General features: G+C 44.0%; 1 protein-coding gene across 3 annotated transcripts in view; it reads left to right on the top strand.

Annotated features, from left to right (window-relative positions):
- The window catches only part of LOC126336640 (uncharacterized), a 1,144,005-nt gene that overhangs the window by 1,044,187 nt on the left and 76,350 nt on the right, over positions 1-23,468 (top strand). For all 3 annotated transcript variants that reach the window (XM_050000560.1, XM_050000559.1, XM_050000561.1), the window contains exon 4: positions 15,369-15,497. In XM_050000560.1, coding sequence (XP_049856517.1) covers positions 15,369-15,497 — 129 coding nt within the window. The remainder of the gene's footprint in view (positions 1-15,368; positions 15,498-23,468) is intronic.

Raw genomic sequence — 23,468 nt, 5'->3', positions numbered from 1 at the left:
ATAGATACCAAAGAATAGCCCCTCACGGGTTTACACACTCATTGTATCTTGCCGAGGTCGACTTCCATGGAGACTCGACCAGCCCCTCGCAAAACAACTGTAGTCTTAAGTTCGTTTAACAATGGCCACTATTAAAACACAAAAACCCACGATTACATGCAAGGCAAATATTCAGTCTTAAACAGCACTAACACAGAAACGCTTGACGAGCACATGAATCCAGCTAGTGAACGGTGAAGGAGAAATAGAATTACATAGCGCAAAAAACCTATATTCTTTTGCAATGTTGAATCTCGTCTACTTGCAAGGGACTATGAACGTTCGTCATGGCAGTGCGTTATAATTCAAAATCACTTCGAGGCAGACAAAAACTGTTGGAACCTTCTGGCAACGGAGGAAATATTCACATTTCGAGAATACATCATGTCTCCAGCTTCTGCTCACGTAAGGTTGCTCTCGGCTCGATAGATTCCTTATGGGTGACGAATGTCGGCCAATATAAAATAGTGTAGAATCCTTCCTCCTCCTTCCGTTTCGGCAGCAGATATTCTAACCTCCATATTCGCAGTCGCCACGCGGCCCCGGCTTCCTCGTTCACTCCACACCACCACCACGAGTCCACCCCTGATAGCTGAGTGGTCAGCGCGACGGAATGTCATCCCTAACGGCCCGGGTTCCATTCCCGGCAGGGTCGGAGATTTTCTCCGCTCAGGGACTGGGTGTTGTGTTGTCTTTATCATCATCATTTCATCCCCATCGACACGCAAGTCGCCGAAGTGGCGTCAACTCGAAAGACTTGCACCAGGCGAACGGTCTACCCGACGGGAGGCCCCAGCCACACGGCGTTTCCATTTACCACCACGAGGAAGAAGGCTCAACCCGCTGTAGAGGCCCAGCCCTATCCCCATCAAGGCGCCCCACCATTCAAAACCGCTCGCCCTGCCACATTTTTGCAGACCAAGGAAATTCCGTATGTCGACCGGCAAAGATAACCGAGCTTTAGTAGATCAAGGGACAGATTCGAACGCCTCAATAGGAAACATATTGGATTTCGCATAGGTGGATTATAGGTGTTTGGAGGCTGGTAGTATTGCAGATAGGTGGGGAAAGGACGTGATGGAGGCTCATCTGGATTGGGAGGAGTAGGGTGTGCGGCGACTGATTAGAATGGAGCCCATGAGAATGATTTTATGGCGCAGTAGGGGGAGTTGATTAAATTATAGTGGGATAAGATATGGATTGTTTGGAGATGGAGACAAGCGGGGACATACTGATACAAGTGAGACAGCAGGCCACAATACTTGAGAATGACAGATACAATAGTGTTTTGGTACTCGAGTTTATAGGAAGTATTCTAAGTGTCTGAGGTACCCACCAGGTTAGCCGAGAGCGCTAACGCGCTGCTTCCTGGACTCGGGTAGGCGCGCCGGCCCCGGATCGAATCCGCCTGGCGGATTAACGACGACGGCCGGTGTGCTGGCCAGCCTGGATGTGGTTTTTAGGCGGTTTTCCACATGCCCCTAGGTGAATACCGGGGTGGTCCCCACATCCCGCCTCAGTTACACGGCTCGCAGACATTTGAACACTTCCGTACTATTCCATGAATTACACTAGTCGCAGACAGTTGGGGTACACTAATTCCGTCCCAGGGGGTACGGGGTGGCGGCAGGAAGAGCATCCGGCCACCCCTTCCACTGACATTGCCAAATCCGATTAACCATGACGACCCTGCCTAACTGCGGGAATAGGCACAAGCGAAAGAATTCTAAGTGTCTGACGTGCTGGGGAATTTTATGTGTTGGTACAGGATGAAATTCGGAGAAAGTAGTCAGGTACAGAAAGCAAGGTAGAGGACAAGTCCTTCCAGGAGTTAGAGAGAGAACTAAGACTTGGGAGGAGCAGAGCTCTATGTAATATTTGCATAGATGAGGGTGGATGAGATAAGGGATCTGTAGCTTGCTAGACTGCCAACTTCACATTGAGATGACAAAAACCACGGGATACCTCCTAATACCGTGTCGGACCTTCTTATGCCAGACGTAGCATAGCAGCTTCACATGGCAAGGGCTCAACAAACTGATGGAAGTCCCTGGCAGAAGTATTGAACAATACTGTCTCTATAGCACTCCATAATTGTGATAACGAACTGACTACTCAATTATGTCCCACATGTCTATGTAGTGGCATCGAGCACAGGAGGCGATCCTATTAAACATGGAGGTATTTTTCCATTGCAGCAGGAGCAGGTAGCCAATGATCGACGTCGCTTGCACAGACCAAAGTAAATTTCCATCGCCTGTACTGTATGAGAACTTTCTCCCACATGTTATCAGTTGCAGGAGAGGGTCCCTGTTTCGTTGTTTGATACACCACTTTTTCTGCTGTAACTCACTTTGTACACTGCCATAAATTTTGTTTTTTTCCGCCATGATTCCAGCATCTGTGTCAGATTCTAAAACTGACATTAACACGTTTGGCCCATTGACTCCCCCAGGAAACTACACCCCTGGAAATGGAAAAAAGAACACATTGACACCGGTGTGTCAGACCCACCATACTTGCTCCGGACACTGCGAGAGGGCTGTACAAGCAATGATCACACGCATGGCACAGCGGACACACCAGGAACCGCGGTGTTGGCCGTCGAATGGCGCTAGCTGCGCAGCATTTGTGCACCGCCGCCGTCAGTGTCAGCCAGTTTGCCGTGGCATACGGAGCTCCATCGCAGTCTTTAACACTGGTAGCATGCCGCGACAGTGTGGACGTGAACCGTATGTGCAGTTGACGGACTTTGAGCGAGGGCGTATAGTGGGCATGCGGGAGGCCGGGTGGACGTACCGCCGAATTGCTCAACAAGTGGGGCGTGAGGTCTTCACAGTACATCGATGTTGTCGCCAGTGGTCGGCGGAAGGTGCACGTTCCCGTCGACCTGGGACCGGACCGCAGCGACGCACGGATGCACGCCAAGACCGTAGGATCCTACGCAGTGCCGTAGGGGACCGCACCGCCACTTCCCAGCAAATTTGGGACACTGTTGCTCTTGGGGTATCGGCGAGGACCATTCGCAACCGTCTCCATGAAGCTGGGCTACGGTCCCGCACACTGTTAGGCCGTCTTCCGCTCACGCCCCAACATCGTGCAGCCCGCCTCCAGTGGTGTAGCGACAGGCGTGAATGGAGGGACGAATGGAGACGTGTCGTCTTCAGCGATGAGAGTCGCTTCTGCCTTGGGGCCAATGATGGTCGTATGCGTGTTTGGCGCCGTGCAGGTGAGCGCCACAATCAGGACTGCATACGACCGAAGTACACAGGGCCAACACCCGGCATCATGGTGTGGGGAGCGATCTCCTACACTGGCCGTACACCTCTAGTGATCGTCGAGAGGACACTGAATAGTGCACGGTACATCCAAACCGTCATCGAACCCATCGTTCTACCATTCCTAGACCGCCAAGGGAACTTGCTGTTCCAACAGGACAATGCACGTCCGCATGTATCCCGTGCCACCCAACGTGCTCTAGAAGGTGTAAGTCAACTACCCTGGCCAGCAAGATCTCCGGATCTGTCCCCCATTGAGCATGTTTGGGACTGGATGAAGCGTCGTCTCTCGCGGTCTGCACGTCCAGCACGAACGCTGGTCCAACTGAGGCGCCAGGTGGAAATGGCATGGCAAGCCGTTCCACAGGACTACATCCAGCATCTTTACGATCGTCTCCATGGGAGAATAGCAGCCTGCATTGCTGCGAAAGGTGGATATACACTGTACTAGTGCCGACATTGTGCATGCTCTGTTGCCTGTGTCTATGTGCCTGTGGTTCTGTCAGTGTGACCATGTGATGTATCTGACCCCAGGAATGTGTCAATAAAGTTTCCCCTTCCTGGGGCAATGAATTCACGGTGTTCTTATTTCAATTTCCAGGAGTGTAGAAATCGCACAGTGTAAATCACATTATGTTGTAGTCAACAGTGTGCCAGTGGACTGTTGGGATGGAAAAGACACCCTCGATGTACTGTAATAATAAGCACCATAATTTACAGTGCGATCAATTTTAGCAATCTTATCGTAATTTCAACTCCGACCAATGACGCAGCAGCATGCTTACCAATTTCTGCAGCATCGCTAAACAGCCCCTCCACTACTTTGTGAGTACCATCATGAATGTAAGTAGATGTCTGTGCAGTATGTTCATTCATTGTTAATTCTCGAACATATAAACCAACAGCGACCTACATATCTCTAGCACTTCGATCATAGTCCGTTAGAGACCGAAAGATCTCCTCGTATTGCCTTTGACCAAAGCTCCACGCAACTGACTAGAAGCAGGCCGCTACATTTCACGTTTCGTTTAGGAACAGCGTGAACCGAGGCTGTAACTGCTGTCCTATACCCAGCCAAGAGCACAAGATTTGTCGAGGACAGCGCCCCTTATCATTGTACTTTAGATCTGAAACTGTTGCGATGATATAACAGATGGTTACGAACAAAAAACGGGTGGTTTTTATGCATAATGGAGCTCCAGATGGACGGAGTTTGCTGCGCTTTACGTAAATCAACTACGCTAGTAATTCTAAAGTATTGTTCTAGTGTCTGGGGTCAGTACCAAGAACGTATTGTTAAGAGAGAACATAAACACATGCACTCCTAAGGCTACAATGTTCTGCACTTAAAATAAGCCATAACGGTAGATCGTTGCTGTTTCCGACCTATTAGTCGTATGGAATGCACCGCGGTTACTATTCCTGTGTAAGAAATATATTTCCAGCGCATGACATACATTCTCCTTGCAGGTTTCTCTACGATAAATTATAATGATAAACTGTAAAATGAAAAACTGCTTCCTTAAAACATCGGTTCCTTGTGATAAACTTACAATATAGCTTTCCAGAGGTGTATAGCTCCCATTGTTCACATCCGATCATGGTTCAGAAATCATACTATGCTCGCATCAGTCCCATGTAAAGTGACCGTTAGTAACGGGGAATGCCTCCTAAAAGAAAGGAACAAACGCATAGCAGCGGTGTTTGACGTGTGAAATTGCATGTCATTCCGCCACTAACTCCGTAAACAGGACATTTGTCAAGAAGATGTATACACGGAGAACCTCACAAACCCCTGTCGCTAACTTAGAGTCACCATAGTTATGAAACTGAAGACTCGATTTTTATGCCCAAGGTGCGGCAGGGGAAAGGAGTACGTCGCATAAATCTTCGTTTGTCTAGAGGAATATGTCGAAATAGGATGGAAGTACTCTGATAACCGAGAGGTTTGCTGTTAACGATCGGAAGAAGACAGTGCTCTACGTCACACACAGAACACGCAGTTGTATGCGAGTCTAGCGTATGTCTTACACCTGATACACACCGACAGAGCAACGGAAAAAAATGGTCAAATGACATGCAGCAACATGTTCCTCTCTCTCTAGAATCCATCGTTAGTCTACCATTAAATCCTACCTCGTTACAGCTTCATCTAACCCTATCACTCCATCCACTGTCTGTCATCCTTTAACGCATATGCAAGTAAGTTTAGAGGCAGATGGTTCTCTTTTTTCCAGAAAAGCATCGCAGACAGCAGTCAACTCGCGTGTGTCACTATTACCTCAACAGGCATACAGTAGAATAATGCCTCGACGAAAAGTAAAAGACTGCATCCCCAGTCCCCGGTGCTTCCACCGCATTCCTCTCGCTGTCGAAGACTCGTTCCCATGTACAAGAATTGTTCTGCACGGATCAGAAGAGATGCACGTACTCCCTAAATTTCCCCAGCATTTCCGCGTATTTTCCCTCAATTTATACGTATTTTTCACAGTTTTTTAATTGCACTTCTACCCATGCTATCATGACATAACTTCTCGTACCGTGTTCTAAAATTGCTTCTAAATGTAGTACAGCTGCCAACATCTAGCGCAAATGCACTATTTTTCTGATCGGGAGGCGTAGTATAGCACTGTACTCCATTGCATCTAGTCTCCTCCACCCACATATTCCACATTTGTAGTGCGTTTGCTCTATTTTCTGTATGTCAGTGTATGTGCTTGTGTCGCAGATGGCTCCCAGACATAAAGAAAGTAAAGCAAACGTGCTGCAACTGTGGAATATGCAGTTGGGGGTGACTGGTTGCAATTGAGTACAGTGCTATACTATGTGTACTATAGTGTATGGCAGTGTATTCTGATTGGATGTGTTACAACCGAAAAAACAACAATGTATTAAACTACTTGTGAAGGAGCAAACAGGAATACTCGTGTATGATTGATAGTCTGTTGGATATGGTCATCCTACAGTACAGATGATGAAACTGTACACTGGTCTGTGAAAGTGACTTCAATCACGAACCACTTGCTCCAATGCACCAATAGCTGTATGTTGCATAGGATCGCCACACATGTTTGGGTGATAGACACGAATGCACCCTGAGAGAAACAGATCTCCTTCAGACTACCTGTACGTAGTTTGGAGATGTGTCGCAAAATCTTCATCCTTCCTCCATGCCATGGGTGATGTGTAGTCTTCCCAATTTTCCCAACAATGTACACCACCGTAACTGCTTGTACTATCTCTCCTACTACGTCGTGTTGGAGGGTAAAGCTTCGTTTGGCGCCGACCTTACACGCTGTACATGGTTAGCGTAGCTATGACAATGTGTTCCCATTTCCACTGTGTGTTCAAAACGCGCTCCTGTCAGATTAACTCAGCTCGTCCTGTTTCCACACGGGATGCAGAGGGTCTTAGATATATCGCTCTCCGACTTCCGTACAGATCAGACTTAAATTGTGACTATCACATGGACTAAACTGCAGGGCGGGCGGGACAGAGACTTAGGAGCAGTTACAAGATGTAGAGGGATTGTGTAAAAACAGCGCTGGAGTTCTTGGTGTATGGGATCCTTAGCAGATCACTCGTTTCGAGATACGAGAGTGGCACGAATATGATTCACCAGTGGCTGTAATCATTAAAAGAGGTCTCTAAAGGCTCCAACGCAAATATGTGGTTGATTCCAATTTGCTGACAGCATCTCGGTCAGCATTTTTGCGTGAAAGTGTAATACTATCAGTGGCCGTGTGTGCCTGTAGACTCAAGACCGCTTTTTATGCTGGGTAATGGTAACATAGGTGTTATGATCATGTTATTAGATAGCGCAGTCCTTACGCGAAATGTATGTTGTGGGTTGTAGAATCCCTCTGTGGTCACCTTCAGTTGTCATTTCTCAATGGCGTTCCTCGAAAAGAACATCGTGTTCCCTCCATGGATTCCCAGTTGTCCCACATGACGAGTGTAATCCGATTGCTGAAAAAAAAAAAACATTACTGGCCATACAAAGTGACTCTCAAGATCAATTTAATCAGTTAGCCAGTCAAATAGATATCAATGACGTGCTGCCTGACGGGTGGAAGAGACGGCTAGGGCAGCACTGAATGATTCTTGACAAGTGATTTTTTTCTTTTTTTTCGTTGCAGCGATATCTTTTAACGAAATTTCAATTTCTCACCTACACTGGGCGAGACAGGCTCTCACGATTTCTTTCGAAAACGCTAGTATGATATAGCATCGCACTGGAAAGAGGAGCCCTGTCGTAGTGTACAAAACAGCTATGTTCTCTTCAATTATAGCTTCTTGTTGTCAAACGTAAAATGAATTTTTTTCCCGACATGTGTGCCAGTGGTGTGAAAGATTGCCTGAAATGTTTGTACTACACACGTGCATGACAGTTTAGTTATAGACACTGAATGCGAGAGACGCTCTCAGGTCATGTAATTTGTTCAATAGGCTGCGTAATATAGATTCTTTTTCTTTGGAGTTTAAATTATCGCTTTTTATTTACTCTGATGACGGTTTCGAAATAATGAGGACATTCTGCGGTGATCGGTAGTTCTCGCATCAGAATAGTCGATGTTGTTTTTTTCTGATTTTATGCACAATGGGCATGTCTCTGCTGATCATTTGTGATTGGTGGCAGTACACTTCGCTGGATATCATAAAATAATTAGATGCGACTACAGTCGAATGTAAAAACTATACCAATTTTGCTCATAAAACTAAAAGAAAACGAACTTTACCTATTTTCGTGCAAAAAGAACCTTTATTATGGTCGAAAAAGTGTTTTGCTTTTTTTAAATAAATGATTATAAATGTGTTGACATCCTTATCCAAAATTCTTGAAAAAGTAATGTATTGTAGAGTAACTTCACATCTTTGTAAAAATAAAGTTTTAACAAAATGTCAGTTTGGTTTCCAGAAGGGTTTTTCAACGGAAAATGCTATATATACTTTCACTAATGAAATACTAAATGCTCTGAGTAACCAGAAGTCACCCGTTGGGATTTTTTGTGATCTATCGAAGGATTTTGATTGTGTAAATCATGGAATACTTCTAGATAAGCTCAAGTACTGCTGCATGAATGGGACAGTGCCCAAATGGTTTAAATCATACCTAACTGGAAGAGTGGAGAAAGTTGAAATATGAAATAAACAGTCCACATAATATGCAAAAAATGGTTATTTCTCAAACTGGGGAACAATCAAGAATGGGGTGCCGCAAGGTTCGGTCTTGGGTCCTCTGCTGTTCTTAATATATATTAATGACTTGCCATTCTATATGATGCAAAGCTGGTACATTTTGCCGATGAATCAAGTATAGCTATCACACCCAACAGACAAGAATTAACTGGTGAAATTGTAAACGATGTTTTTCAGAAAATCATTAAGTGGTTCAAAAAATAGTTCAAATGGCTCTGAGCACTATGGGACTCAACATCTTAGGTCATAAGTCCCCTAGAACTTAGAACTACTTAAACCTAACTAACCTAAGGATATCACACACACCCATGCACGAGGCAGGATTCGAACCTGCGACCGTAGCAGCCCCGCGGTTCCGGACTGCAACGCCAGAACCGTACGGCTACCGAAGTCGGCCATTAAGTGGTTCTTTGCAAATGGGCTCTCATTAAACTTTGACAAAACACAGTATATACAGTTCCACACAGTAAATGGAATGACACCATTAATAAATATAGACTTCGACCAGAAATTGGTAGCTAAGGTAGAATATTAAAAATTTCTAGGTGTATGCATTGATGAGGGGTTGAACTGGAAAAAACACACTGAGGATCTGCTGAAACGTTTGAGTTCAGCTACTTATGCTATTAGGGTCATTGCAAACTTTGGCGATATACATCTGAGTAAATTAGCTTACCACGCTTATTTTCATTCTCTGCTTTCGTATGGCATCATATTCTGGGGTAACTCATCATTGAGTAAAAGAGTGTTCATTGCACAAAAGCGTGTAATCAGAATAATTGCTGGAGCTCATCCAAGATCATCCTGCAGACATTTATTTACAGAGCTAGAAATCTTCACTGTAACCTCACAATATATATATATATATATATATATATATATATATATATATATATATATATATATATATATATATATATATTCACTTATGAAACTTGTTATTAACCAATTCAAAAGTAATAGCAGTGTACATGGCTACAACACTAGGAGAAAGGATGATGTTCACTACTCAAGGTTATATCTAACTTTGGCTCAGAAGGGGGTAAATTATGCTGCCACAAAAGTCTTTGGTCACTTACCTAATAGCATCAAAAGTCTGACAGATATCCATATCGCATTTAAAAGGAAATTAACAGAATTTCTTAATGGCAACTCCTTCTACTCATTAGATGAATTTTTTGAAATAGTAAGTGGGTAATTTCCCAACACCCACAAAAAATTAAAACATTGAATGTCCTGTAATATTTTGTGTAATGTAATAAATTCTATACACATCTATTATTAACTTGACACGTTCCACATCATTACGAAAAGTCGTATTCATGGTCTATGGAACAAGTACTAATCGAATCTAAATACAATTGTTCTCCATCGCCGAATAGCTGGCTGCCATGGGCGAGGGGTCGGGGGAGGGGGGGGGGGGGAGGGGGGAAGCTGTGTCACTATACTTTAGACGAACAAGTTGCACTTGAGGGGGCCATCCTTTTACCTCCTATTGTTTAGTTTACTATACCCGCTGCTGTGCAGCCGTAGGAGTGTTGCCTTCAGGCGGCGGCCAGATGGTTGAAAGCCGAGTGCGGGCAGCGGCCTTAGAGGATGGTAGCAGGGGCGCGAGACGCTCGGCGGTGCATCGTGGAGGGGGGAGGGGAACGTGTGAGGGGAAGCGAGAAAGCTTTGGTTTTCGGCAGTTTGCGATTGTACATCGAGAAGAACGCACGTTCACCTACCACCACCTCTGCGCTCTGCAGTCGTTTAGGATGACGATTTTGCCCCCAGTAAGTGTGCTGCATTATTGCCCATTCATTACGAGTGCTGCTTTCTTGGCGACAATTTCGAAATTTAATTAGAACTGTGACGCATGTTTTTTCCCATCAGTTATGGTAGCGTGTATTGGCTTTGATTACCTGGGCTGCAGAATGGTTTCTGAGCAGGCATCTGTTGCGAACTCTGACGTCAAACAGTTATAGATACTGTACGCTTACATGTAATACACTTTTTAAACTCTTCCCTGTCCAACACCAGCATCTCGCCAGTTGAACATGTTTCCAACCAAAAAGAATAAAGATTGTACCTTACACCCCTCTGCCTTTTTCCTGCCAGCTTGTAGGTGTAGGGTAAAGTTTGAGTGTGTCTGTCGCTAGTTTCGAGTGCTATTGCGAAATTTTTTCTCAGCAGGATAACATCGTGGAATCGTCAGTTGTTGAGCTGTATTGCGCTCTTATGCTGTCCTTGTGTGACGCTATGCATATAGTTGTGTAATTAGGCCCGATCTTTGTGAGTAATTATGTAATTAGGATCGATCTTTGTGTCAGTTTCCAGTCCAAAAATAAATAAAGTACACTAACCTAACCTTCCTCTCCCGCATCTGGACAGTTTCCATGTGTTAGGGGGTGCACGTGGGCTTTCCGTCCAGTAGAATCAACATTTGGGTCCCAGAAAGGGCACAGCCAATTTTAATTTACTGTCGATTCTATACACCTCTGGTGGTTCAGTTGCGTTTGGGGGGTACACTTGAGCTTTCCGTCCAGAAGGACCAGGGTTCGAGTCACAGAAAGGGTATTACCAATTTTAATTTCCCGTCAATTCCCGGGTGGAGTGGGATGTCAGCACAGCCCTGGACAAAGAAATTTCCGCCAAAATTCGAAATTCCCACCAAAGTCCGAAATTCCCACCAAAATTCGAAATTCCCACCAATAGGGTAGGTTGGTAGAGAGGGGTGGGGGAGGGGGATAGGAGGGACTGTGCCACGCGTGTTACTGAGAAAACATGAGATGTCATCCGGGGGATGGGGTGGGCGTGGTCGGTGGCGGGGGAGATTAATTGATCAATTTAATTAATTTGCATGTCAATTTGATATCGAAATTGCGCTACAAATGGCCTTATTCTACTACTCAGATATAGCTAGGTTGCCTGTTCTAAGGTGCATGAAGTATTTTTCGTGACAGATTTATTTTTACCGCTCTGTAGTGCTGGTAGCTTCCTTCCTTCTATCGTCCTATGTAAAATATTGCTTCCTAGCTCAGAGAACTGTTTAACTTCTTGCATTACTCTGTTCCCTGTTCGGTTGTTAAGCAGGTCTTTATTATCCTTTCTACTACGCTTCATCACTGAAGCTTTATTCATTCTTAAGCCATATATTGTGCAAACTAAACCGTCAGAATCTTTGTTATATCCACACAGAATGGCTGCCTTGCTTACGAACGTCAGCAGTGGTGTCTGTTGTCTCTCAATTTCATTACCCTTCTGAAATATTCTCTCTTCCTACACCGCTTCTTTGGCGTACATGTTGAGTACATCAGTTGTATGGTATCGTCAGTTTTTGAGCTGTATTGCGCTTTTAAGCTCTCCTTGTGCAACTCTATGCATATAGTTGTGTAATTAGGCCCAATCTTTGTGATTAACTGCGTAATTATGATCGATTTTTACGTCAGTTTCCCGACCAAAAATAAATAAAGTACACTAACAACCTTCGTCTCCCGCATCTGTACAGTTTCCACATTTTCCATGTGTTAGGAGGTATTTGTATGGAGTGTAGCTACGTATGGAAGTGAAACATGGGCGATAAATAGTTTGGACAAGAAGAGAATAGAAGCTTTCGAAATGTGGTGCTACAGAAGAATGCTGAAAATTAGATGGGTAGATCACATAACTAATGAGGAGGTATTGAATGGAATTGGGAAGAAGAGAAGTTTGTGACACAACCTGACTAGAAGAAGGGATCGCTTGGTCGGACATGTTCTGAGGCATCAAAGGACCACGAATTTAGTATTGGAGGGCAGCGTGGAGAGTAAAAATCATAGAGGGAGACCAAGAGATGAATACACTAAGCAGATTCAGAAGGATGTAGGTTGCAGTAGATACTGGGAGATGAAGAAGCTCGCACAGGATAGAGTAGCATGGAGAGCTGCATCAAACCAGTCTCACGACTGAAGACCACCTCTACAACAGGGGGTACACTTGGGCTTTATAGCCAGTAGGATCAGGGTTAGAGTTCTGAAAAGGACACAGACATTTTTAATTTCCTGTTAGTTCCAAGTGTCTCTGGTGGTTTAATTGTGTTAGGTAGACTTGGGCTTTCCACCCAGGAGGATCAGGGTTCAAGTCCTGGAAAGGGTACTGCCAATTTTAATTGCCGCCAATTCCCGGGTGGGATGGGATGTCATCACAACCCTGGGACAAAGTAATTCCCACCAAAATTCGAAATTCCCGCCAATTTCAATGTTCCGCCAAAATTCAAAATTCCAGTCAATTGGCTAGGTTGGGGAAGGGGTTCAAAAATGGCTCTGAGCACTATGGGACTTAACACCTGAGGTCATCAGTCCCCTAGAACTGAGAACTACTTAAACCTAACTAACCTAAGGACATCACACACATCCATGCCCGAGGCAGGATTCGAACCTGCGACCGTAGCGGTCGCGCGGTTCCAGACTGCAGCGCCTAGAACCGCTCGGCCACTTCGGCCGGCTTGGGGAAGGGGGCTGGGAGAGGAGGGAAAGAGGGGCTGACGTACATGTGCAGCTGAGAAAATATGTGACGTTATCTGGGGGTGGGCGTGGTCTGGGGCGAGGGTGATTAATTGATCAATTTAATTAATCTGCATATCAATTTGATATCGAAATCGCGCTACAAATGCCCAGATACTATTATTCATCTGATCCTGTTGTGGCGGTTATAAGATGAGTTGCTTGAAGTACTCGTATTTTCTGAGTCAGATTTGTTTTTCCACCCTGTAGATGGCACAGAAGAAGAAAGCTTTCTTCAATAAAAGAGCTCTACTGGTGTCAGGCGTTGATATTGCAGTTGAGGAACAAGTTCCTGAATGTGTACATCTAGAGCACAACACTATAAGGAAGTGAAACGTGAGACACCCTGAATGAAGAGAAGAAGCTAGAAGCATTTGAAATATGGTGCCATCATAGACTGTTAAAAATTGAGTGCACGAATTGAGTACAAAATAAAGAATTATTAAGAAGAACGGACTAGAAAGAAATCTATGGATGGTAGTCACCAGAAGAAGGGACAGACCAATGAGACATCCAGCAAGTATTACGTATTCCTTTTACGATAAGGCCATCTACTGTACACTAGCGCCATTTGGCGGTGCTATTTTCTTTATCATTCGGTGGCCACATATGAGCGAGTTTGAACATATACTTAGTAAGAGTAAGTTGATCGCGATACATCTATATCTACTAGACTAGTTTGCATTGCACACTTACGTGTCTGGCAGGGGGTTCTTCGAACCACCTCTATTTCTCTACTGATTTATTCTCTAACATTTAAATCTTTATGTACGAGCTCCCGTTTCTCATTGTCTTACGATGATCTTTTCTATAAATAACATGGCGTTTTCTTTCTTATTTTTTAAAATTTTGTTATGATTTCTGTGCTATTAACCACGTTTTAAGACTGAAGTAATCACATAATAAAACAAGTTTTTATCATTTTTAAAATTTAATTAACTTTATTAACCTTCAAAATAAACAAGGTGTTCCACCGAAGTACCAGATTTTTTAAGAATTCCGCCAGAGAAAAGTTCGGAAACCCCTGATCAATGTGATCGTTCCAATTTAAGTTTGTTCGTAACTGTAATTTCTAGGTACGTATTTAGTTGAGTTGACAGCCTTTAAATCTGTGTGATTCATCGTGAACCAAAATTTAACGGACTCTTTTTAGAGCTCATCTGAATGAAAGTTGCCACTTTTCACACCATACAGACATCGTGTGTAAGTCATTTTGCAATTGACTTTGATATTCTGGTGACTTTACTAGACGGTGAATGACAGCATCATCTGAAAATAATGTAAGAGGGCTGCTCAGATTGTCTCCTACATTGTTTATGTAGATTGGATGCATCAGAGGGCCTAAAACATTTCCTTGGGGGAAGGCCATGATTTTCCGTCGGTTACTACGGTATCACAAATCCAGTCGTACAACAGATAGTCCACAGGTACGCAGTTTGATTAGCAGTCTCTTGTGAGGAACGGTGTCAAAAGCCTTCTGAAAATGTAGAATATTGAAATCAGTTTGATCTTCCTTCTCGATAGCACTCGTTACGTCGTGTGAATAAAGCACCAGCTTTGTTTCATAAGGACGATATTTTCTGAATCAGCGAACGTAGTTTATGTTACAGAGTCCTACTGCAAATCGATGTCAGCGATATGGATCTGTAATTCATCAGATTACTCCTATTTCCTTTCTTGCGTATTGATATGACCCGTGCGATAATGCCAAAGTTATCAAAGAAAACTGATGAACACAGAATCTGAATAAACTGTATGATCTCCTGCTATTGAGCGTATATGCTGTAAGTGTGAATCAAATCTGCGTTAATTGTCTTAAAAAAACGTAAAAAAATAAAAGAATTTTGGTACCTTAATCCACTTCTTACGACGAACATCAGCTGGCATTATCCTTTCTCAGTTACTAAGTGAATTTGGAAGTGAATGCTATGGCTCCCAGAGCCAGTAACGGCACAAGACGTAGATATTTTTCTCGTCGTGTGCTTCTTCTTTTACATTCAGTTCCTTTAAAACTGGAGAAATGTCGAAACGCGGAGTGTTTCATCATAAAAATATATCAGTGTGCAACACATAGTTCAGGAGATATGAGATTTCATGCCGTACATGCGAGTTCGTTTCTTTGAAGAGTCGGAGGGGTCGCAAGAGTGATACTTGAAAAGAAAATTCCAACAATGTAGTCAACGAAACATTTCCAGTCTCTCGTTATGATTTGGACGCCAACTTGCGTGGCTGAACCGTAGCCTCTATATTTTAGTTCTTTAAGTGAGGTTTCCCTCAAGCATAATGCGATTTTTTCGGATGTTACCCTAACTCATATTGTTGATTGCAGGGTTCACGTTGGACAAGGAGTCCAACACGATAGCGATCATCTGCCAGGATGTGACTGTCATTCTGGCGTTTGACTCCAGGGAGCGCCAGATGCAGTGGCACGTCAAGATCGTCAACAACCTCGGGGAAGGTGAGTGATAACAATACAGTGCTTTCTGTCCCGTTCCCTGCCCCACCTTCTCCCTATCAATCTATCTGTCTGTCTATTCATCTAACTCTGTATCTACTTCTCAAACCACAAGACAAGGGGCGATCAAAACGTTTCCGTTCGAAGGCCGTACAGTACAGAACCGGTATGCCAATCAGGAAAAATAGCCCTGAGCACTGAGGCAGTCATCCTGCAAATGCATCAAACTGAAGATATCCGTTTGACAAAACGCCGTGTCCTCCTACGTTAAGAAGCCCGTAACTGTCTGCTGCACATCGTCGTCCGACAGGAATCGTCGAGCCTTCAAGGCCTTTTTAAAGGGGCAGAAGTGATGGAAAATGGAAATGAGCGTTTGGCGTCATTGGACGGGAGGCCCTTTACTGGGCAGGTCCGGCCGCCTTGGTGCAGGTCTTATTACGACATATTGGGCGACCTGCGCCCCAGATGGGGATGAAATGCTGATGAAGACAACACAACACCCAGTCCCTGAGCGGAGAAAATCACAGACCAGCCGGGAATCGAACCCGGGCCCCTTAAGACGGCAGTCCGTCACGCTGACCATTTAGCTATCGGGGCGGACGGAAGGCGTGATAATCACATGGAAAGAGACCAGGGCTAAAGGTCCAGTGCTTGAGTGGCGTACCATTTCACAACGATGGTCTAGACAGACATGCTGCCATATACACATTCTTCGTTCTCTAATAGATGTCTACCGGTATTTGTCCTTCGGCAGCCAAAAAAAGAATAACAGCACGTTGATCCTGTTAGGAAGCATTTGATAGCACTGTCGAAGTAGTTCACGTTTCCTCGATTCCTGCATGTACGTCGGAAAGACACTTGCCTTGTCTACATTTCGATGCTTATATATCCGCATCAGAGTTGCGCTACGCTGCAGCAACGGCCTCAAACGGAAACTTTTTGATCGTCTTTGCCATCTTCGCTGTCGCCATTGTGACCAGAGCAAACATGAGGTGTACGTTGTTCTATTGAGTTTTAAGAATATAGCCATCTAGGTCCTTAATTATTTCTTAATTTATAACATCAGATCTGTAATTATGGTTTATGGAACATAAGAATGAGAGGAGTTTGCTATGTACGATCATGTTACAACAGAAGAAAAACTAAAAAGTAAAAAAAAAACTGCTAAAACAACGTTATGTATCAGTAAAACGTATGTCTAAATGGAGTGTCAACTATCAACTCGACTCAAAAAATTTACAAAGATTCAAGTGCTAGCCGAGAGGTGGTCGAAGTGTGGGGCACATTGCCTTCTTTCTTCAGGTCATACTCATAAAATGACAGTCTTTGAAATTACAAACATTCAGAGTCAAATTATACAATATAGCTTTACTGGCTGCAGTTGCACATTCGTAGAGTTAGCTTTAGTAAATTCTTGTGGAGCTTACCAAGATGTGACAATTAGTATTCGCTAAATCAGTTTTACAGTCACATCTGTACAACACTAGTTTTTTCTGTATTTTTGTTTCAACTCCTCTATTCAGCCAAAAACTTTAAAAAATGAAGATTAGACAAATAGGCCTTTAATTAAAAGTGAAAATTTTGCAGATTTTTTTAAGATCTATAAAAGGATGATATTTGTTGACATTTACAGAAACACTGTAACTTTTGCTTTTGTCTGTTGTTTAAATTAAAATTAAAGAACTTAAAGATAAATAAAGAAACAAAAAAATTACATACACTCCTGGAAATTGAAATAAGAACACCGTGAATTCATTGTCCCAGGAAGGGGAAACTTCATTGACACATTCCTGGGGTCAGATACATCACATGATCACACTGACAGAACCACAGGCACATAGACACAGGCAACAGAGCATGCACAATGTCGGCACTAGTACAGTGCATATCCACCTTTCGCAGCAATGCAGGCTGCTATTCTCCCATGGAGACGATCTTAGAGATGCTGGATGTAGTCCTGTGGAACGGCTTGCCATGCCATTTCCACCTGGCGCCTCAGTTGGACCAGCGTTCGTGCTGGACGTGCAGACTTCGTGAGACGACGCTTCATCCAGTCCCAAACATGCTCAATGGGGGACAGATCCGGAGATCTTGCTAGCCAGGGTAGTGGACTTACACCTTCTAGAGCACGTTGGGTGGCACGGGATACATGCGGACGTGCATTGTACTGTTGGAACAGCAAGTTCCCTTGCCGGTCTAGGAATGGTAGAACGATGGGTTCGATGACGGTTTGGATGTACCGTGCACTATTCAGTGTCCCCTCGACGATCACCAGAGGTGTATGGCCAGTGTAGGAGATCGCTCCCCACACCATGATGCCGGGTGTTGGTCCTGTGTGCCTCGGTCGTATGCAGTCCTGATTGTGGCGCTCACCTGCACGGCGCCAAACACGCATACGACCATCATTGGCACCAAGGCAGAAGCGACTCTCATCGCTGAAGACGACACGTCTCCATTCGTCCCTCCATTCACGCCTGTCGCGACACCACTGGAGGCGGGCTGCACGATGTTGGGGCGTGAGCGGAAGACGGCCTAACTGTGTGCGGGACCGTAGCCCAGCTTCATGGAGACGGTTGCGAATGGTCCTCGCCGATACCCCAGGAGCAACAGTGTCCCTAATTTGCTGGGAAGTGGCGGTGCGGTCCCCTACGGCACTGCGTAGGATCCTACGGTCTTGGCGTGTATCCGTGCGTCGCTGCGGTCCGGTCCCAGGTCGACGGGCACGTGCACCTTCCGCCGACCACTGGCGACAACATCGATGTACTGTGGAGACCTCACGCCCCCCGCCCTCCCGCATGCCCACTATACGCCCTCGCTCAAAGTCCGTCAACTGCACATACGGTTCACGTCCACGCTGTCGCGGCATGCTACCAGTGTTAAAGACTGCGATGGAGCTCCGTATGCCACGGCAAACTGGCTGACACTGACGGCGGCGGTGCACAAATGCTGCGCAGCTAGCGCCATTCGACGGCCAACATCGCGGTTCCTGGTGTGTCCGCTGTGCCGTGCGTGTGATCATTGCTTGTACAGCCCTCTCGCAGCGTCCGGAGCAAGTATGGTGGGTCTGACACACCGGTGTCAATGTGTTCTTTTTTCCATTTCCAGGAGTGTATTTTAAACAGTGCACAAATGGTAACATTCTTCTATAAAACAGCACTGCACTTTCACCTGCGCCGGAAAAAAATCATTTAGTGATTGGAAAATGTGTTCAATAAGGTTAAAGAATGTGGGTAAAATTTTAGGGGTCTGTAGGGTAGTATGTATGGAGATGAAGGTGGGTGCTTGGATGGAGAGTGGTACAACAAAGTGACGAGGAGTCTGTTGGTATCAAGAGAATGGATGGGGAGAGATGCAGAGGGAAGAGGGAGGGGGGAACCCTGGTGAGAAGTGGGATGTGTGGAGAATAGTTACAGTTGATATGATGGGTAAATATCGAGATAAACTTCATTGTCTACGTTGAAGTTGCGTTGGGACAGAATATGGATTGTGTGTAGGTGTAGGGATGGGGGGATGTGTTAAAGGTGCGTCAGCAGACGAGGATTGGTGGTCAGGGGAGAAGTAACTGGATTATTAGAACCTACAAATAGTTGCACGTAGCACAGAATTTGCAGAAGTGTACAGTGTAGATAAATAAGGTAAGAATTAGGTCGTAAATGTTCCATGTGGAGGAAGGTAAATGGATGCAGAAATCAAGACGGAGTCCACTGCACGCAAGGATTTCGAGGGAGCGATCTAACTTGGGTAGAGTAGATATCCAAGCAACATAGGCGTAGGAGAGGATAGGGAGCATCACCATTTTCGGCCATTTAGTAATTTCAGTATTTTTACCCTATTGTGGCCTTTTTGCTGGATGAGGTTCCCAGGTGGTAGTCTAGGGTTAGTCCAAGACTTTTTCGTGTATTAGGTAACTCAGTGGTATGGTTCATGTAAAGTAAATGTCATGGATACAGAAGCTATGAGTGGTTCATCCTATAATTATTGTCTGTCCCTTGGAAGGATTTATCTTCAGGAGCCAATGGCAGCACCAGGAGGAAAACTGGTTACGATGGTGTTGAAGATATCATTGAGATTTTTGGAATATTGGATAGAGGTCTAGGAATGCAGTCGCATCCGCATACTGAAGGGCGATTGGACAGGGTATCAGCCGTGTAGAGGATACACAGGAAAGAAGAAAGAGCCTTGGCGCACACCTGCTGTAGGGTACAAGATGTGGGAATTTGTAATGTGAACAGTGACAAAGAAAGTACAGTTAGATGGAAAGGGATCAATTAGGGGACAGAGTTAACTGTAAGTGCATATGACTGGAGTTCGAAAAGAAGACGAGAATGATTATACGGTCGTAGAAGTTTTCAACGTCAAGGGATTTTGATGCAACAGCCTCATAAACTTTAGTATTAAATATATCTGCTTTAACGTGCTGTTGTGATTATAAAAGCTGTATTTGCTCTTATAATTACACATGTCCGATACATAAAAATCGAACCATAGAAGCTCAGATTTGGCAAAACTATGTACTAAAATGTGTTGACTTTTAACATAGATTACAAAGGATGTAAATTTAGATGATTATATAAATATCTTTTGGAAGGCAGCTCTATCTTGTAGAAGAACCAGTAACTTGCTCCTACAGCCACGCCAGTTGCTGCACAGCCAGTGGGAGCCATGCCGTCCTAGCAAGCTCGAGGTAAGGTATGGCCCAACCAGCAACAGGACAACACGTCACATTCCCGAGCGCATGTCACACCAGTGACTGCTCATTCTGACGTTCATTTAATCTTAATTACAGATCTCATTGAGGTAGTATCCGAAACGACATTATAAATGACGAAATAGTCGATGTAATTAGATGGACAAAAATCTAGTCACCAAGAGGCGGCAGGAAAAACACACATAAAATTATTGAATTCTGCAAGCTATCAGAGGCAGTGGCTCATTCTTCTGGCAGAATGGTTGAAGGAGAAGGAAGAGAGGTGAAAGAAAAGTGAGTCTCAGGAAAAGGAGGAAAGTTTGGGAAAGTCGCCCAGAACGTCAGGTCTGAACGACTGATTGTTGGCGACTGCACCACCAGACGAGATTTGAAAACCTGTGAGCTTAAAGGTGGAAGATGAAATCTGAAATCTTAAAGGTGGAAGATAAAATATATTAAGCTATTTAATCGTTTTTTTCACAAAATATCCACCATGATAGCACACTCGTTCAGGAGATTTATTTCCTTTATTAATTATTAATGAATTTTGTTGGATGGCTGTGCCCACTGTTTTTAACTTTTACGACATTCTATTCCTTTTACCTCTCAACTTTGTCTTCCTTTATCAGTAGCTCAAATATTGCCTCATATATAATTCTTTTAAGCCAGTCACAATATGACCTCAATTGTATAAATGCATGGTATCTGTTCTTCCGAACATGTCCAAAAAAATAGATGCAAGGAGGAATCTGTAGCTGTGATACATTTCATGTAAATTGAAGGTGAAGGAGGGAGAAAGGAAAGGGAATGAAAAGGACTATTAATGTCAGCTGCATCAGAACTTTATGCGGAACCAGCAGCAATGAGTGAAAATGTGTGCCAGACCAGTATTCAAACAAACCCGAGACCTCATGCTTGCCTAGCAGTTCCATAAACCATTGCGCCACGCGGATACACAGTGTTTATCGAAACTGAGCAGACTGTTTCGGCACGTCTCCCGCTCGACCCATATTCCCACACAGCGCCACCTGTACACAGATCCTGTCAATGTCCTCCATGCTCGCTACTTTGACATTTCCGCAGATCGGACGTAACTGTGCATTCGCACTGAAGGTGGTGGAGTCATTACTCATAGAGGGAAACCAATTGTATAAATGTGGGGTGTCTGTTCTACCCTAGAACTAAGGTAAGAATGGAGTAGACCAAGAGGGGTGCCGATATAGTCTGAGCAGTTCCGATGAACACTGTATCTGAGTGGTGCGTGGTTTACACAATTGCCTAGAAAGCAGGAGATCCTGGGTTCGAATCTTGGTTTGGCATAAATTTTTCCTTTATCGCTATTGATTCCGCATAAAGTCCCAACACAGCTGACATCAAAAGTTCTCCCCCCCCCCCCCCCCCCCGCCGCCAGCTTTAATTTAATTTACAAAACAAGGTCTCAATTCAAAATTTCGAATAGCGATAAAAGTCAGAGAAAATAAAGGAAACTAATATTTCCTTTATTCTTATTTCTTAAAGTATAAGTCAGACCCATCCTGAGTCTTTAAATAATCGAACACTGAATGAATAAAATGAGGGTAAATTGCAGTCCATTTCAAGATAAGCCAGTTTTTCATCCTCTCAATAGTTACAATGTCATAACTCCTGAACTACATGTTGCAAAATCATATAAATTTGTGGATACAGTCTCCAACATATATTGCGTATAGAGTTAGTTTTAAAGGCGTAATAAACTAAAACGTCATGCCTAATGAACAGAGAAAATATAGTAAGCGATAAACGTTTCTCTTTTTCATTGTTTTGTAGCGACTGTTAGCCAGAAAAAGTTTCGGAAAAGGTTTAAAATTACGTGCAAACTTTTTTGGGGGTCACAATGTGCTGTCATTCTCAAATATTGGATGAGTATAACCTGGATAATTTGAATTTGCGCGCTGTAAGCTACACTGCGTCGAGACATACCTGCAGTTTCTAACTGTAATACTTTACTTATATTTTAATCCATTAACTTTAAGGTTATCTTTATAAGTAGATTATTACAGCAGTTTAATTTTTAAAATTTGGTAAATAATTATGTTAAATGTTCAAAGAAATTTTTTTGCTCTAGGAAACCATTACATGGGCAACCTAAAACTGGCACCGTGCAACGTTTTAGCAATTCAGAAATATAAATATGTTAAGGGTAACACTGCATAAACGCCTGCCGTTATTTATAATATAAAGTTGAGGTCGCACCTGATTTATATACATGGAATGACAGTGATTCTTCATCCTGCTGTCACTTTTAATTGTTCAGCAGTTCAAAGTCACCGTGTGAAAATTGAAAGTTGTGTGGATTTTCCTGTATGGTCAATGTGCCGTGAAACTACCTTATGATATGGCATCGTTATAAAAATATTGCAGTTTATTACGTCTGAATGTTCAAATCAAATCTGTGTGAATGCCTAAGGGACCAAACTGCTGAGGTCATCGGCCCGTAGACTTACACACTACTTAAACTAACTTATGCTAAGAACAAAACACACACACACACTCAAACCCACTGGAAGGAGGGGCCGCGCAATCCATGACATGGTGCCTTAAACCACGCGGCCACTGAAGCGCGACCGTCTGAATGTTGCAAGACCGTTAGCCAAATAATAATGAAACAATACACAGCAAACTTACAGGGTGGGGCAAATAAAAGTGGCCCGGACGAATGGATACGATTAGACCTGAATGTATGCATATAACCATATCCCACCAGGCTGGAGCATCTGTCCGTACAACCGGCCGAACCTTGGAGCATATTTCCATAATCTTCGCGCCTGACGGAGTTGTCAGCAGAGGCCAGTCTGATCGCAGCTCTTGCTGGGTACCCAGGGCACCTGATCTATCAGTGTGCTATTACTTTGTGTGGGCAGCCATCAGGTCTAAAGTATATCGAAACAAGCGCCATAGTCTTTAAGAACTGCAACAGGAAATTTCGGATAATACTGCAGCAATTCCAGCAGTCCTGCTTCGATCCGCCTTCACAAACTTGCACTTGCTGACCAGGACCAAAAACTGCCAAGAGGTGAATGGTGGTCATTTTCAACGTCTGCTATAGTCAGATTATTAATAATGTACACTACTGGCTATTAAAATTGCTACACCACGAAGATGACGTGCTACACACGCGAAATTTAACCGACAGGAAGAAGATGCTGTGATATGCAAATGATTAGCTTTTCATAGCATTCACACAAGGTTGGCGCCGGTAGCGACACCTACAACGTGCTGACATAAGGAAAGTTTCCAACCGATTTCTC

This window comes from Schistocerca gregaria, chromosome 2 (genome assembly GCF_023897955.1).
Source record: "Schistocerca gregaria isolate iqSchGreg1 chromosome 2, iqSchGreg1.2, whole genome shotgun sequence".
Taxonomy (NCBI): domain Eukaryota; kingdom Metazoa; phylum Arthropoda; class Insecta; order Orthoptera; family Acrididae; genus Schistocerca; species Schistocerca gregaria.
The sequence above is the reverse complement of the archived record's forward strand: the minus strand, read 5'-3'. Positions and strand labels throughout refer to the sequence as shown.